The sequence below is a fragment of the Myotis daubentonii genome, chromosome 9 (genome assembly GCF_963259705.1).
Source record: "Myotis daubentonii chromosome 9, mMyoDau2.1, whole genome shotgun sequence".
In the NCBI taxonomy this organism is placed as follows: domain Eukaryota; kingdom Metazoa; phylum Chordata; class Mammalia; order Chiroptera; family Vespertilionidae; genus Myotis; species Myotis daubentonii.
The window spans coordinates 64,973,722-64,988,934 of record NC_081848.1 but is presented as its reverse complement, the minus strand read 5'-3'; the positions used below and the strand labels follow the sequence as shown (position 1 = coordinate 64,988,934).

Below are 15,213 nucleotides of genomic sequence, written 5' to 3'. Positions count from 1 at the left end.
CTAAAATCGTGCACTGCTTAACAACGGTCAATGATGGACCCTATACACGATGGTGGTCTACCAGTTAGCCTAGGAGTGTAGGAGGGTAGACCATCTATGTTTGTATAAATACACTCTATGGTCACACAACACAAGTGCCTAAGAACACATTTCTCAGAACATATCTCTGTTACTCAGTGGCACGTGACTATACTATAAATGTTGGCGTCTGGAAGGCTCTATTGAGGAAGTACCATTTTGAGTTCCCAGAGAATGTGAGAGATGGTGTTGTGAATCTGAGGGGACAGCAAGTGTGAAGGGTCCAACCTAGGAGTGAACTTGGTGTTGAAGGACCAGAAAGGCAGTGGGCCAGCAACAGGAAGCAAATGGGAGAGTGATAAGGTGATGCTGATGAGACAGCAAGGGACCAGACTCAGAGGGCTTGGTGAGAAATCTGGGTATTCTTCCAGTTGAGACCTATCTCAGAAAGATGTTAAAATGGGCTACAGATTCCCTAACTAGCATAGAGGAAGAAGGAAGTACCCATTTATTAAATCAGTAAATACAAGGATATTCTGAACATTCTTAGTACTTGATCTAAAACCCCCAGACCCTTTGTAATTTTACTCACGTTAACCCATCCTATTTAATTCTCTGTGAATAAAGGCACAGTACATGTGAAGTCAAACACCACAGGACACAGTAGAAAATCCTCAGTGGGATTTTTTATTTCATTCACTTCCTACTTATAAGGTAGCATTGCAACCTGTAAACGTTTCCTCCAGTTCAGCCAATGGCTTGGAACATCACCTTGTCCTAATTCCACGGTGTGAGTGGTCCCCTGGCAGGTCCAAGAGTCGTGGAAATCACTGGGACTGGGGTCCAGCCCCCACCAGGCAGGCTTCCCTGGGATTCCCTCCTTCATTCCTAGCGATGATCAGCAAGGAAATGGATCACTTCTCTATCCACTTTATCAAAGATCAGACCTACCTCGTTTATATGTCAAGGTAATCTTCCCAAGTATAACAACATGTTTACCATTTTCCTATAGTTCGCCAAATGCCTGCCATTCATCTTTCCCTACCTCGAACATTCCTTTCTTTTTCACATTGTCTTTCTTCATTGATTCTTATTGTAAAAACAAACAAAAAAAAACAAAACAAAAACAAAGATGTGGATTTGTTGTGCACATTACCAGGTCCATACAGAAAAATGCACAGAGGTTTTATACTCCACTTACAGTAACAGCTCAGAGTACAAAGTCAAGAAGGAAGAATCTGAAGTATTAGACTTGTTCTGAAATAAGCCCTCATAGGATGACACCACTGTAACTTTATCAGTTTTCCCTCACTAATTTTTCAATGTGGCAAATATAAAAATTTCAGTTAAAATGCATAGCAGTCACTCCATATAATGCTCCCCCAACCCACCCAACTTCTCAGTAATAGGGCTTTTTCTAATCTTATTCCCCTTTAAATTTAATGAAAAAGGCTAAAAAGTCACGTTTCTGTAATGTATCCCCACCCCCAAAAATATTGTGATTTACAAAGATTTTAAGGTGTTTGTAGAGATATCTTATTGAAGGCATAGAAATGACTATTTCGCAGTAAACATTGAGTAAAAAGCAATTTTAAGCCCAATCTGAGGTTATAAACTGCTGTTTCAGGGACACAACTGCTATAAATTAGACAAATGTAGCAACCATCCAAGACAATAAAAGAAAGCCCATGACAGTCTGTCATGTTACGCTGAGTGTGTATCAAAGTTCATCATGATTTTTTGTGAGGTCTTCTCCATAATTGGTAGCTTGGCTTCCAACAAACATGTTCCAGTTCTCCAATATCTCCTCTTTAGTTAGCTTTTCATCCTGCCGGGTGAGGAAAGAGCTGTGTTATCGAAGCTCTAGTAACTGAATAGCATGAAGCTCTATGTTAGTTCACTGATTTGCAACATTTGAAACGCTACACTTATTAATTAAGAAGCTGCTAGGTACCTCTTTTATCTACCATTGCTGCACTGTGAAACCCCAAACTGCAACAGCCTCCTGCTGTAAATGCTGTGCAAAAATATATTAGGTAAGTCCCCCCAGGAATTCAGAAGCTCGACCAACTGTCTACAAGCAGTGCTGGCATTCCCAAAAAGGGCCTTGAAGAAGTCCACTTCCCTTTCATGGACCGCATACCACACAATTGTCTCCTAAGAGTTGGAGCAGTGATCAAAGTGGAAAAAGGCAGGTCTTCATAAATCTTGCTTACTTATTTATGTGGATATGTATCAATAGATATTGAAGTGCTGGGCACAGAGCTAGAAGTGTGCGCTTGCCTGAGGATGCCTTATGTTTTAATGGGCTGGACTTTCTTGTGCCTGACACATCATGGATATTGGATAAATATCTGCTGACTGAATGAATGGATGAACAAAGTTGTCTTAAGGCAATGCAGGATGTGTCTCTTAAATCCATGCCCTGCCCACAGCAAACAAAATTCTGCAATTCTAGGAAATGGGAGTGAATGTAAGTCTCTGGCCCATAGCTGACTCTCCAGGAATGTCTTGACCTAATGATCTCACTGTGGATTATCATGGTATTGGGTCAAGTTTACAGGTCTCTGACGTAGGGCAAGAATGAGAAATGTCAATAAGGCACAGGGGCACAGGCCAATGCTATCACAAAAAAGCAAACAGAACCAATCTTATGTAAACTGTCTCCCTTCAAAGACTGACTCCAGAAGAATGTGAAATACCCTGTTTTTGTCCGACTCATACACCAGATGTCTGGCCTCAGCCTGTGCGTGGTCATAGTCTTGGGGGAGGATCCAGTGGCGAATCTCATCCTTGTCCAACTTCCCATCCTTGTTCAGGTCCCTGAATTCAGTAAACTGCTCCCGTTCTGACAAAACCCAGTCTGGCTCAGGGCCATTCTCCTCGTGGGAAAACATATCCGCTGGAAAGGAAGGTTGATCTTGGTTAGGAAGACAGGTGGGAAGGTACATCAAAGAAAATCTGACCTCCTGAGTTTTTGGAAGGACAATGACCAATCTAGAGACCTAACCCAGACATCTGGTGGGCAGTTTCTTGAGAATAATATTGCAATGATTTATCCACTATGAAAGTCGCTTGGTGGAATAGAAAGAACTGAGCTTAGGAGCCAGAAGATAAAAGATGACTCAGTTCAGTGACTAGGATTAAGTTACCCATTTCAATGGCTGAATCTGAAATTGCCTTGTCTGTAAAATAGAGATGATAATAATTTACAAATCACAGGGTTATTATGAAGGTCAAGTGGGACACTTTCCATGAAAGCCCTCTAAACCCAAACTAGCACTATACAGGTGAAAACTCAATCACCATCAAGCACCTTCTATGGTCCAGATACTTTATAATGTACTTTACATCCACAACAATCCTATGAAGTAGGTCTTGTTATAATTTCCATTTTATAGATGAAAATACTGAGGCCACAGCTAGTATGAGCTTGAGGTTGCATAGAAACATGGGCTTATCTACCATGTTCATTCCTACTGTCGTTTACATAATTTCCAAAGGGTTTTCACGTATATCACTTTATTTCATTTTTATAACAATTCTATAAGATAGATCATGATCCCTGTTTTACAAAATGGCAAAAGGAGAAAAAGGCAAAGTTTATGCACTGTTTTCTAAATTACTAGATTATCTTAGAAAAGAGAGATACCCTGTGGGCAGTTTCTCTTTAATGGAAACACAACTTGGGAATGTCAGGTGGTACAGGGAGCAGGCAGTGAAGGTAAAAGAGAGGTAAGACCCTTGGTTCTGCTACAAGGTAGAATCACACCTGACATCTGCGTAGTGTTTTTGAGAAATGGCTGTCACATACATTAGCTTGAGCTCCATCCAGTGCTGTGTATTCCCATTTTACAGATGAGGAAACTGAGGCTTACAGTGATTGCATGACTCCCCTGGGGTCACAAAACTAGTAAGTGGAGAAGCCAGAACTTCTAATTCCACTGTGCTCTTTCCCATTACACATCATTAGTGGGTTTGCACTCATTCCCTCCTGAAGAGAAGTCACTTGCTAGACAAGTCCATGCAACAGGCCTTTCTGACTGCAAATTGCTCAGAATTTGATTTGCAGGTACAATGCCCCCATCTGCCTCTCTGCTCAGTGTAAAGAATGGAATGTTGGTTTTAGGCAGAGCCACTAAAGGAGTTTTGCCTCTGATGCTGCACTGTTTCAATGCAGAGTTCAGGAAAGCTGGGAAGAGCACACATCCTTAATCAAAAGTGCTGCATGGTTTTAATCAGCCAGCCTTTTCTGTCAGTCTAATCCCATCCCCACTGTCAAGGCGTCTGCGGCTCTGAACCTTCCCTCAGATGTGCACCAAGCAAGAGGAGAGCTCTGCTCTTGCCCTGACGAGGGGCTGTCAGCATCTGTTATTCTACAATTAGTGCCACCAAGATCACTTTAAGGACTGTGGCGAAAGCTACCTGTTACACCACAGACTGACAGAGAACAGCGTGACGTTCCTGGGATCAATTCCTAACGAACAGAAGCAATTCTGCCCTTCATTACTGAAGGCACTTGTTCTTGGGTAAGGGGTGGCAAAGTCACACAACCACAGGCCAAAGACCGATGGCAACCGGGGCTCTGGTTTTACAATGAAAGGTAATCAACAGCTTCTAATCAATATGTGTATAAGAATTACAGTGATCCCATCCCTCGAATGATTTACCAGCTCTCCTTATTGAGATTTGGGAAAAGAGGAGGTATCATGAGAAGGCAGCCATGCGCCAAAGCACTGAAGTAGCAGCTGATGAGGATCAAATAGAAATTTCCATGTTGCCTGCTCCAGTCCTTTATGCTTGGAGGCTTTGGGGCTGCCGGGAAGGACTCTAACCAGCAATGGTGGGTTCCGACCCAGCTACATTCGAGTTGCATTCAGGCAGTGCTCAGTTACCTGAAAATGCACTTCTTGACATTGCTCATGTGGAGCCCTTCAGAACAAAATGCTAGGTATGGCCCTCCCAATGAAAGGATCAAAAACAAAACAGGATTTACCTGTAAGAAGGAATGCTTTTCTGCAGACAGCCTGGGCATATAAGTAGCTCTACTGATCATAGTTTTGTCTACTTAGAGCTTATAGGCCCTGCGGACCCAGTCTTATTTCAGTCCTTTCGCTGAGACTGTCTGCTCTACACTCACTGTACATCTACGGCATCTCCAATCACATTTCGCAAAGGTAAAACTACACAGCGTGATGAAGGGCACCTCTGAGAGTTGTGGGGACAACTGCTGGCCATCCTACAGGTAGGGGCCAGCCTCTGGTCTCGTCTCCACTGAATGAGGTCTAATAATTCCTCCCTGACATTGCACGACTAGGGATGGTGTAACAAGTTCCTCACAAGAGCGACACCTACAGACTTGTAGCGGTTGCTAACAGAGATGTCTGGAGAATGTACATGTGGGTGGAGGAACGTTGCCCAGTGGGGACAGCTGAGCAGGACCCAGGCTGCACTCACCGATATACTCATCCTGGTCCACAAACCCATCCCCATTCTTGTCGATGTCCTCCAGAGTTTCCTAGGAAGCAAACATAAAACAGAATGCAAGGTGGCTTTGCGCTCTCAGTCAGTCTTAGAGTTCTGACTACTGTCCTCCTTCGTCTGGCTTTTATGGTTGAACGCTTGGTGACTTCGGGCTTGTCCTTACCTCCTGTGCACCAATGCAGTGGTTTCCGTCCTTCCTCCCCACTCCGTTTTCATAGAACACTCTTCAAATGAAAATGTATGTGGAAGTCCAGAGATGCCCTGGTTATATGCCAGCCCAACCACTTCCACCATCCAGCCAAGTCATCCCCAGGGGGTACCTGGGAGGACCCAGCTTGAGAACCACCGGACCAGATGGTCAGAGATAGATTCCAGGGCTAACTGGACAATGAACACGGGGTGGTGTCAGAAAAATATGAAACAGCGGGCAATTAAGAAATAAAAGTCTATCTGACTTTCGGGTGTATTATGTTCTGTATTTAGCATATTTGACTTCAAGATTAGGCATTTTGCCATGGGGAGTATTTCAATGAGTTTAATGTCCATTGCCTCAGCAACTCAAAGGCACATAATCCACTTATGGCTAATTCTTCATCTTCATCACCCTCTGGCAAATCAGCTATCACTAAGTGGATGTTGGGCAGTAAAAAGAAATGATTCTCCGAGCCATTGCTCAGTCCTTAGGTCATGAGGATGAAGCAGGAGTCAAGAGTGGGCCCAACCACCAACTGCATAACTAAAATAGCCCTGAGCTGGTTATAAACAAAAGCTTCAGCCACCTGTTTCGCAGCATGGAGGCAGCTTGCCTCAGGTTATCTGACCAGGAAGCAAGTGACCACATTATATTAAGACATTTGAGACTCTGCCCTGACCGGTTTGGCTCAGTGGAGAGCGTAGGTCTGCGGACTGAAGGTTCGATTCCAATTAAGGGCATGTACCTTGGTTGCGGGCACATCCCCAGTAAGGGGTGTGCAGGAGGCAGCCAATAGGTGATTCTCTCTCATCATTAATGTTTCTATCTCTCTCCCCCGCTCCCTTCCTCTCTGAAATCAGTAAAAATATATTTAAAAAAAAAAAGACATTTGGGACTCCACAAAACACTATGGAAAGCCGCCACACTCAGAGGCCTTACAAGCATGGCTGACCCTCAAAGCCCATAGGATCTGATCTATTCATCCTCTGAAGACCCAACCTAAGGGGAGCGTCCTTTCCAGCCATGGTTTTCACTTTATGTTTCTGTACAGTTTAACAACCCAATGTATTCCATTTCAGAGTCTTTTTTTAGTTCCCTCAAAGCTGAAAAGTGGACAGAGACTAGCTAGTTTCCTTATCAAACCCATTTGCTCTTCTTGAGCACATATCTAAACTATTTCCCAGCCTCATCACATCTAGCAGGAGCTAGAAGAATGAAAAAGGAAGGGATGTGTCATTTCCTGATCAGAGCAGTTAGGTAGACTGACTGCCTTCTCCTCATTTCCTCTTATCTACCAGCTGGCAGCTACCAGGACGACCTTGAGGCCACAGGATGGTGGTATATAAGATGGAAGCAGCCTGGCTGCCTGATAGCTCTTAGAGGAGAACTGCCCAGAAAACCTACCTGACTGGGACCATCTGCCCTGGAAGTGGTATAAGCAAGAAATAAGCTTTGATTGTGATAAATGGCTATGATTGGGGGCTACTTGTTACAGCACCTAGCCTGCCCTGACTCATTTACTGGGTGGACAGGCATTCCAATGCACTCCACTTCAGGGTCCTTCTCCAATTCCGCTCAAGATGAAGAACATTCTCTCTTTGGAAGACAAGGCAAGAGCTTGGTGTAGCATTTGCTCTGGTCTTCTCCCAGCCTAGGGACTTCTTTTATCTTACCAAAACCACAATTTCTTTCATATGCTCAAACTCCTCAGGGTGCAGAAAGGCGGTGAACTCCTCCCGAGTGGCTGTCTGGTCACCATTGAGGTCTGCAGCTTTGAACCTTCTCTCGTCGCGTGGCAGCATCTTTTTAAAGGTGTGATGATCTGAAGAATCCTGAAACTCTGCGGGGTTTCCTGCAGGATGTGCACACAAACGTTTCAACTGGGCTGCTAGGGAAGGCATTTCCTGCCAGATCACTGGTAACTTCATGCCCAAAGAAGGACACGTGGGACTAAAGATCGTGACCTCTCGAGTTCTCTGACACCATTTATTTCAGAATGCCTCTCGTATCTGCCCCTTCTTACCACCCCATAATACAGCCCTACTGGGTATATTAAGGGAATTGTAGTAGTGGTTACGAGCACAGGCTTTCGACCATACTAAAGCCATAGTTCGCTTTGCTGAACCCTGCTTTCATCTCTCATATCATTCTCTGCTCCAGAACATGCAGAGGCTCCCTAGTACCACATTTTGTCTAAATGCTTCTGCCTGGCTTTCAAGGTCTCCCTTAATCCGTCTGTGAATGTGTGCATCTTCGGTGCTTCTCAGACCTGTCCCCTCACTGTTGACCACACACCTAGCGGGTCTGCACCCTGTGCTTTGCACACACCATTCCGTCATTCCCAAAACGGGTGTGTCTCATATCCAAACCCTGCCCATTGCTAAATGCATCGCTGTACCTTTGCCCTTCCAGCTGACCCACCTCCCCCACTCTCTCTCCAAATACAAATCCATTCTTCAAGGCCCAGCTCCCAAGCCACCCTCTACCAGAAGTCTGCCCCGATAGCTCCCGTCCACTTGCTATCTGAAATCAGCAGCACTGTGAACTGTACGGCAGACATGCTGCCTCTCTGCTTTGTTCTGAGTGTACCCTTGAGACCGTTGCTCAGGGAGGGTGGCAACCTAAATCACTTTTCATTAGACCCTGGACCCCTGTCACCACTCACCACCTAGGATCTCATACAGAGTAAGCAACCAAGTGCATTCTTAGTAAGCAGAGCAGAATGTTACACAAGTAGGTTCTACTTAGGAGGTCGTGACATCCCCCGAAGGGGGTGGATATGATGAGGGAGTAGAGAGTCTCTGCAAAAAGCTTGTTATGTGGGCCCCAGCTGTGTAATCTCTCCTGCAGCACCTCTTACCTAGGTAGTAACCATAGGTGGCTTGTTTATATTCTTCCCAGGAAATTTTATCGTCCTTGTCCCGATCATAATCCTTCCAGACTTTTGCAACATTATCATAGATGTATCTTTTCTGCACCCGTTTAATCCAGGTTTTCAGCTCCTCCGTGGTGACAAAGCCATCCCCATCACTGTCAATTCGATCGACAATCTTCCTGTAGTTAAAAAACAAGGCTATTATCAAGACTTGCATGATCCTGATCCAGAGAAAGATCAAACGCCTGCAGAATCTAAAATGCATAGACACAAGCTCAATGATCCGATGGTGCTGGAAAGGACCTTCAAGTTCATCTCTTCCAAGAACGACATGCCTTCCTCCCACCCAGTGCCACTGGCAGACACTACTAGTGGGTCATGACCCTTTGTCCTAATGAACTGAGATGTGGCCTCAGAATCCAACACAGTGCTCTGCAGATAAGCATGACCAACTGATTAGTGTCGATTTGTAAGGTGAAACCTAGCGGTCTTCCCTGATGCAGTCTTTAGAATAATGGAAACTGAGGCTGAGAGAACTTGAATTACTGTTCCAAGATCACACAGCTGGTATTTGGTACAATGGGTTAAGAAGTGACTTTAGGTCCAATCTAAAAAAATGGAAAATTCTATGTAAACCAACAGATAAGTGAGTTCTTGTGGTTTTTGTGGTTTTGTTTGTTTTTTAAACTCACCACTTTGTAGCCAAACACTTGACAGTTGAAGCCAAGAGACCAGATCTTGTTGGACAAGCATAAAATGTTGGGGATGAAAGAACCTTGACATCAATGAAACCTATTCAAGAAACGTGAGCAGCTAAGCAGCTCCAGGAGCCCGAACCCCCTGCTCTTCAAGACCCCTATGCCCACTGGTATCTCCTGTTCCACAGCTGGCCCAGGTTCTAGCAATTTCCCACTGGACTCCACTGAGGTACACCAAATACTAGTCCAAAGCAAAGTTCAGGCTAGAATTCACCAGCATCCACCTCTAGGCCAAAGGGTCCAAACTAGGGACTCCATCCCTGTAGGAAACTTCAAAGATACCCACAGGTTATTCCTAATGTTTAAAAAAGTTTTACCCTGATGGTCCACTTATTGGGAGGAGGTCATACAGGTTGATTAGGGATTTGTTTCTTTGCTTTGGGCTGGAATTCTATCAACTCAGTGGTAAAATTTTCTTACTGTGAACAGCAGTTTTGATTGGCAGTTTCTCTTTTGATTAATTAGATATGGGAAATGAATTCATAAGTACTTAAGTCTCCATCTCCCACCTGGTACCTAGAGGGGCCAGAGCTCCTTTCTCAGGCAGGTGTAAGCATTACTAATAGCTTTAATGGGTCCTTTCATTTGCAATTGTAACTTCTCCATATTGAAAGACAAAGCCTCAGGTATCTTCAGGCTTCCTTCCAGGATACCACAGCCAGACACAGCAGAATTCTTTCAACACTGCAGTGCTAAACCTACCTACTATGTGCCAGGCACTGCTCCAACGCCGGGACACAGAGGTGACATGCCCATGAGTTATCCAAAGCTGTCTGAGGAACAGAATCTCAGACCAGCAGAGACCTAATGTCAGACACTGAATAACCTTTTCTTGTGGAAAAGACAGCATCTAATTGATGACAAATAACATCAGGGACATAGTCAGCCTGACACCTAGAACTTAATATCTGTTGGAAGAATAAATACGATCGTAATCTCTCTTTTAAAAAAATCTCAGGAGTGAGATACTGGGAAAGGCAGCTATGATGCAGACAAAGTCAATCCCTCTAGTCCAGTGGTTGGCAAACTGCGGCTCGCGAGCCACACGCGGCTCTTTGGCCCCTTGAGTGTGGCTCTTCCACAAAATACTGACTTTTGAGCATGGGCCACGAAATTTCAATCGCACTGCACGTGCACGCCCGCACGTGGTATTTTGTGGAAGAGCCACACTCAAGGGGCCAAAGAGCCGCGTGTGGCTCGCGAGCCGCAGCCTGCCAACCACTGCTCTAGTCAAAACACCTGGATCTTGCCTAGTCCTGTGTGATAGGCAAATGTCTTGATTCTCTGAGTCTCAGTTTCTCCAATTGCAAACTGGAATACCTACTTCACAAGGAATGTGGTGGGAAATAAAGGAAAGAAAATGTGCCTTTCCACTAAGGACAGTAATTGGGTGGATGGAAAACTCAACAAACACCTAGCAGGTGACAGAAATGAACAAAGCCGCCAGGGCAACCTGGAGATCCCCTGCCAGCTGCCAACAAGGGTGCCCCAGCTGCTCCAGACAATGACTGCTACATGGGAATAATGGCCTGTGAGTGTCAAAGGGAAACCAGAAATAGACTTCCATTTCTTCTGTTTGTCACAGCAGGCAGCCTACAGGTCCCCACTTTGCAGCCCTCTGGCCTAGGTGTCCCCAGGGACCACAGAGCTGGCACATTTTCAGGATCAGGTCAGATGGTGGTGACAAAGTTGCCCAGATTCAGCCATGCTCCTCCCTCAGCAGCCCAGACTTGGAGGGGACTGTTGCACCAGGAGCTGTGTACAGAGAGGCGGCTTTTCATGCTCAACCACCCCATATCACTCACACCCATCATTTCCCACCCTCTGCCTCCCCCACTTCTCGCTTGGATTTACCTTACAATTGAGTGGTATGTCCATTATCCATCCAGTGGCCCAGGCCAGAGACCCGGATGTCATCTGTGAGTCCTTGCTCCCTCTCTCCACCCCCACGCTGAGTCAAGAGTGAGAACTGCCAGTGCTCCCTCCCACATGCTTCTGGGTTCACCTCTCCTGCCCTCTGGACCCGCGTGCCTGGTTCAGGTGCTCATGGCCATGATCCTTCACTGGTCTCCCCATCATGCCTCAGTTATGTTCTCCTCCCTACTGCCAGTCTGACTCTCCTAACAAGAATATGGGTGATGACATTTCGGCCACATACAGGGTAACATCTAATCTCCACCTCTCGGAGGTCCCTCCTGCTCTGTTCTTGGTTACCCCTCCACTCTCACTTCCCACTTCTGCTCTGTCCCTTTATTGTCCTAATAGCTCCCATCCTCTAGATGCCAAACAAAGTCCAGGACATAGTCAGCCTGACACATAGTAGAACTTGTTTCAAAACCTTTAGAAGTGGATTGTTCTCTCTTCAGAAAATGCCTTGCTCTGGTGGGATGCCGGGCAACCTCTGAGTCATCCCACAAACTGATCCATCCTTACACCCCCAAGCCTCTCTCTCCAACCTCAGCCCTTAGGGGCTCCATCTGGGTGTGCTCACCTTAGTTTTTATGTGCTTTCGCAGCAATTATATCAGAACCTGCTTGTGTCTCGTTTGATTTTAAGAAGTTTGAGGCCTAGTGCACACACAGGTTTTCTCTCTGCACCTGCCAGGTACCTAATATGGTAGCTGGCACACAGTGGCCATTCAAATGTTTGCTGCATGAATAAACAAATGAAGTTAAGGTGTCCATACAAGGGTCAAAGGCAGACCAACTCGATCAGTCCTTGCTCTCACCACCAGGCTTACCCTTCGCGATGAAGGCATTAAACTGGAAGCTGTAGGACTGCAAACTACAAAGTTCTCTTTGCCAAACCCTAACACCCCCGTGCTCACTGGCACTAATGCAAATGGGGGCCACGCGGTGCTCCAGAACAAATCAGTTTTCAAGTGCCTCAAAGCAATACAACGCATTAAACTCATCAATGGCCCCCATTGTTAACTCCCCAACAGGAAGAGAAAGTACTTCTCTGCAAAATAAAAGGTGACTGTTTGAAGGTGACTTTGAAATTCAAAGATCTTTTTATCAGAGTAGGCAGATGGTGCACCTACACAATAGGTATAATTTAGCCTTATATCCCAACCAATCCCATTTGCCTTTGGTGGCCTCCAGCAGCACAGGGACAGCTGTGTTCCTTTTCATTTAGCAGCACGTGAAGATCTCCACCCCCCAGGAACCAGGTTCCAGGAGGCCTGGTGCCCAGGAGGCAGGGCTACTGGGGCCCTCCCCAGCCCATCCTCCATCAGGCCGGTTATTGATTCCAGATAGCTTTGCACAATGCCCCAGTGTCTCCCCAGGGAACCTGCAGAGGGTGCATTGAGATGTGACAAAGTTTTGTTTCCCTGGTCTGGTTCCTGACTCAACTGCTTTCAACAGTGAAGTTTACAATCCACCACACCACCCTCCCGCTTTTCGCCCTCAGCTGCCAAAGGACTGGGTGCCTCTGCAGACATCTGCTGGGAACACAGGGGGGCGGGGGGAGCAATTTCCATCTCCCACCCCTCATCCTCTATCCCCAAATGCCCCTCCCTTCTTAACAGGATTTTGATATCCCTACATCAGAGTTATGGGGGGATGAGGCAGAAGGCAGGAACACCTCAGCCCCAGTCCTGGGACACAGGCCAGGACTCAAGCCTCTCCTATGCTCATCCTTGCGACCTGCTTAGAAGTATCTCAAGCAAACTGGGAGGGTGGGGAGGAACTCCTTCACTAAAAGGCCACCGTGGACAAACTCTTCTTTTGTACACTCTCTACCCTTCCTTCTGATGCAACCACGGGGAGGGGCGGGCCCTCGCCGTCCTGGCTCCCGCGGCTGCTGCCACGTTCTCGCCTCCCCGCGGGGAGCCATCGCGGCCCGGGGGGCGGTCTCCACGCGGGGGTCCCGGCGGCCGCAGGCACATTTCGCCAGCACCGCCGCCGCGCCCGCTGCACCCCGCCCTCAGGTCCGCGCGCCGATTTCTCTTTCGATTTGCGGCTCGAGTTCCGCGTGGCTCCCGCCCGGATGGCCCCGCGGGCACCTGCAACGCCCCCGAACGCAGCCCGGGCCGCGGCTCACCCCAGCCTCTCCTTGCTCTCCTCCGAGGTGAGCTGGTCGAAGGTCTTGGAGTCCTCCTTGCCCAGGAAGGCCTCGTGGTCGTACTGGAAGCTCTGGTTGTCCTCGGGCGGCCGCTCGCCCAGCTCCGAGTCGGGCCGCACCACGCGCTCCTTGCGCACCGTGGGCTTGGCCCGCAGCGCCCGGGGAGCCAGCGCCAGCACCAGCAGCAGCGCCAGGGCCAGTCCCAGGCAGTGGCCGCAGCTCCAGCGCGCCATCGGGAGGAGAGAGCGGCCGGCGGGGAGGCACGGAGCGAGCGACGAGAGAAGCGACTTGGGAATGGGGGCTGGGGCCGGCGGGGGAAGGGGACGGGCCGCCCCTCGGTCAGTTCCCGCCCCGCGCGCGCGCCCGGCCGCGGACCGGGAATCTGCGGGCGGCGCGCTCACGGGCCCATTGGACGCCGGACTGCGGGGGGGAGGCCGGGCCGCCGAGCCACGTTGCCAGCCCGGGTGGTGGGCCGGGGCTCGGGTTTCGCCTCGGCCCCTCCCCTGATCTCAGCGCTGGGGGCGGGCCCAGGCATGCAGCGCTAGAGACTGGAGGGCTTATGGGAAGACTGGGAAGAAGTTCTTTGTCAAGCAACAGATGTTCAGAATAAAATTCCCTTTCTCTCCTTCCAGTTCCGGAGAAGTGAAAGGAGGGAGGCACTGCCGCACCCCGATCTGCTTCCCAAACTTCCAGCCGGGAGTCCCAATCTCAGCCCCAGACCCCTCCCCAAGATGTGCCCTTAGACCAGATTCAACCCCTCTTACCCAAACTGGGAGTCTGGGTCACAAACACAAGAGATTGGAAAGAGACCAGGGTGGGCAAGGACCCCTGGAACTGAGGGTCGTGATCTCAAATGTGCAGGAGGGCCAAGCAGGTAATTTCAAAGGACCAGGGCCCATCTAAAGGAGCAGCCCGTGCACTCCAGCACCGGGAGGAGTGCAGACCCAAAGCTGGCAGAGTCCCATTTCCCCAAAGAAATCGGGATTTCAGATGCTTATGCTTTCATCTCTAAATAATGACAATTCATTTTGCAAACGCAACACGTGATCCAAACAAATCTTGTCTGTGCATTGATTCTGGAGTAAAGCTGCCAATGTAAAGACGCCTGCAGAACTTTGTTCAGTGATGGGAATGCGCTATACCTGGGCTGTCCAGGAGGTAGTGGCCACTGAGCGCACTTGATATGTAGCCAGTGTAACTGAGGCTTTGACGTGTAAAGGTAAATCGCCACATGTGGCTAGTGACTATCACTGGACAGTGCAGGTCCAGGGCAACAGTTCTTTTTGTGTCCAGTCTTTTGACACAGACTCATCGAAAGCGTGGACCCTCTTCCAGAAAAATACACATACTGGCATGGATGTTGGGTTAAACTGTCAGGGGATTTACGGATCTTCTGAAGCTTCACTCGTGAGCCCCAGGTTAAGAATCCCTAGAAAACTAAAAGTGTGTTTAAGAGAGGAGCCCCTCCCCCACACCCCTGACAGCTGTACTTCCAGGATTGTTCTGCTATCCCTGTTCTGCCCCTGCCCCTGCCCCTCCCCCCTACCCCCCACTCCACTCCATCCCTGATAGTCTAGAAAAGACCCCTGGTCTGTGCTTCTTGTCCTCATATTAAGAATGTCAGGACATTGCTAACAACAGTATAATGCATCTACCTTTTGAAGACTTCTTTTAATCAACTAACACATAATCATTGTGTGCCCACCATGGCCCAAGCACTGGACTGGGTACTAAGAGTTCAATGGGAAACTACACAGTCAAGGTCTCTGCAGAGCAAATAGGGTATGTGAACATTCACTCATTCAATAAACTGGGCA

The 15,213-nt window shown here is 47.8% G+C and overlaps 1 protein-coding gene across 1 annotated transcript; it reads right to left on the bottom strand.

The window, feature by feature from the left end:
- Positions 1-677: 677 nt before the first annotated feature.
- Positions 678-13,815, bottom strand: RCN1 (reticulocalbin 1). Its single transcript, XM_059709207.1, has 6 exons — positions 13,376-13,815; positions 8,556-8,749; positions 7,369-7,547; positions 5,476-5,536; positions 2,721-2,920; positions 678-1,846 (listed from the first exon to the last, which is right to left on the bottom strand). The coding sequence occupies exons 1-6, from the start codon at positions 13,627-13,629 to the stop codon at positions 1,739-1,741; spliced, it is 996 nt and encodes a 331-aa protein (XP_059565190.1). The 5' UTR covers positions 13,630-13,815; the 3' UTR covers positions 678-1,738.
- Between the last annotated feature and the right edge of the window lie 1,398 nt (positions 13,816-15,213).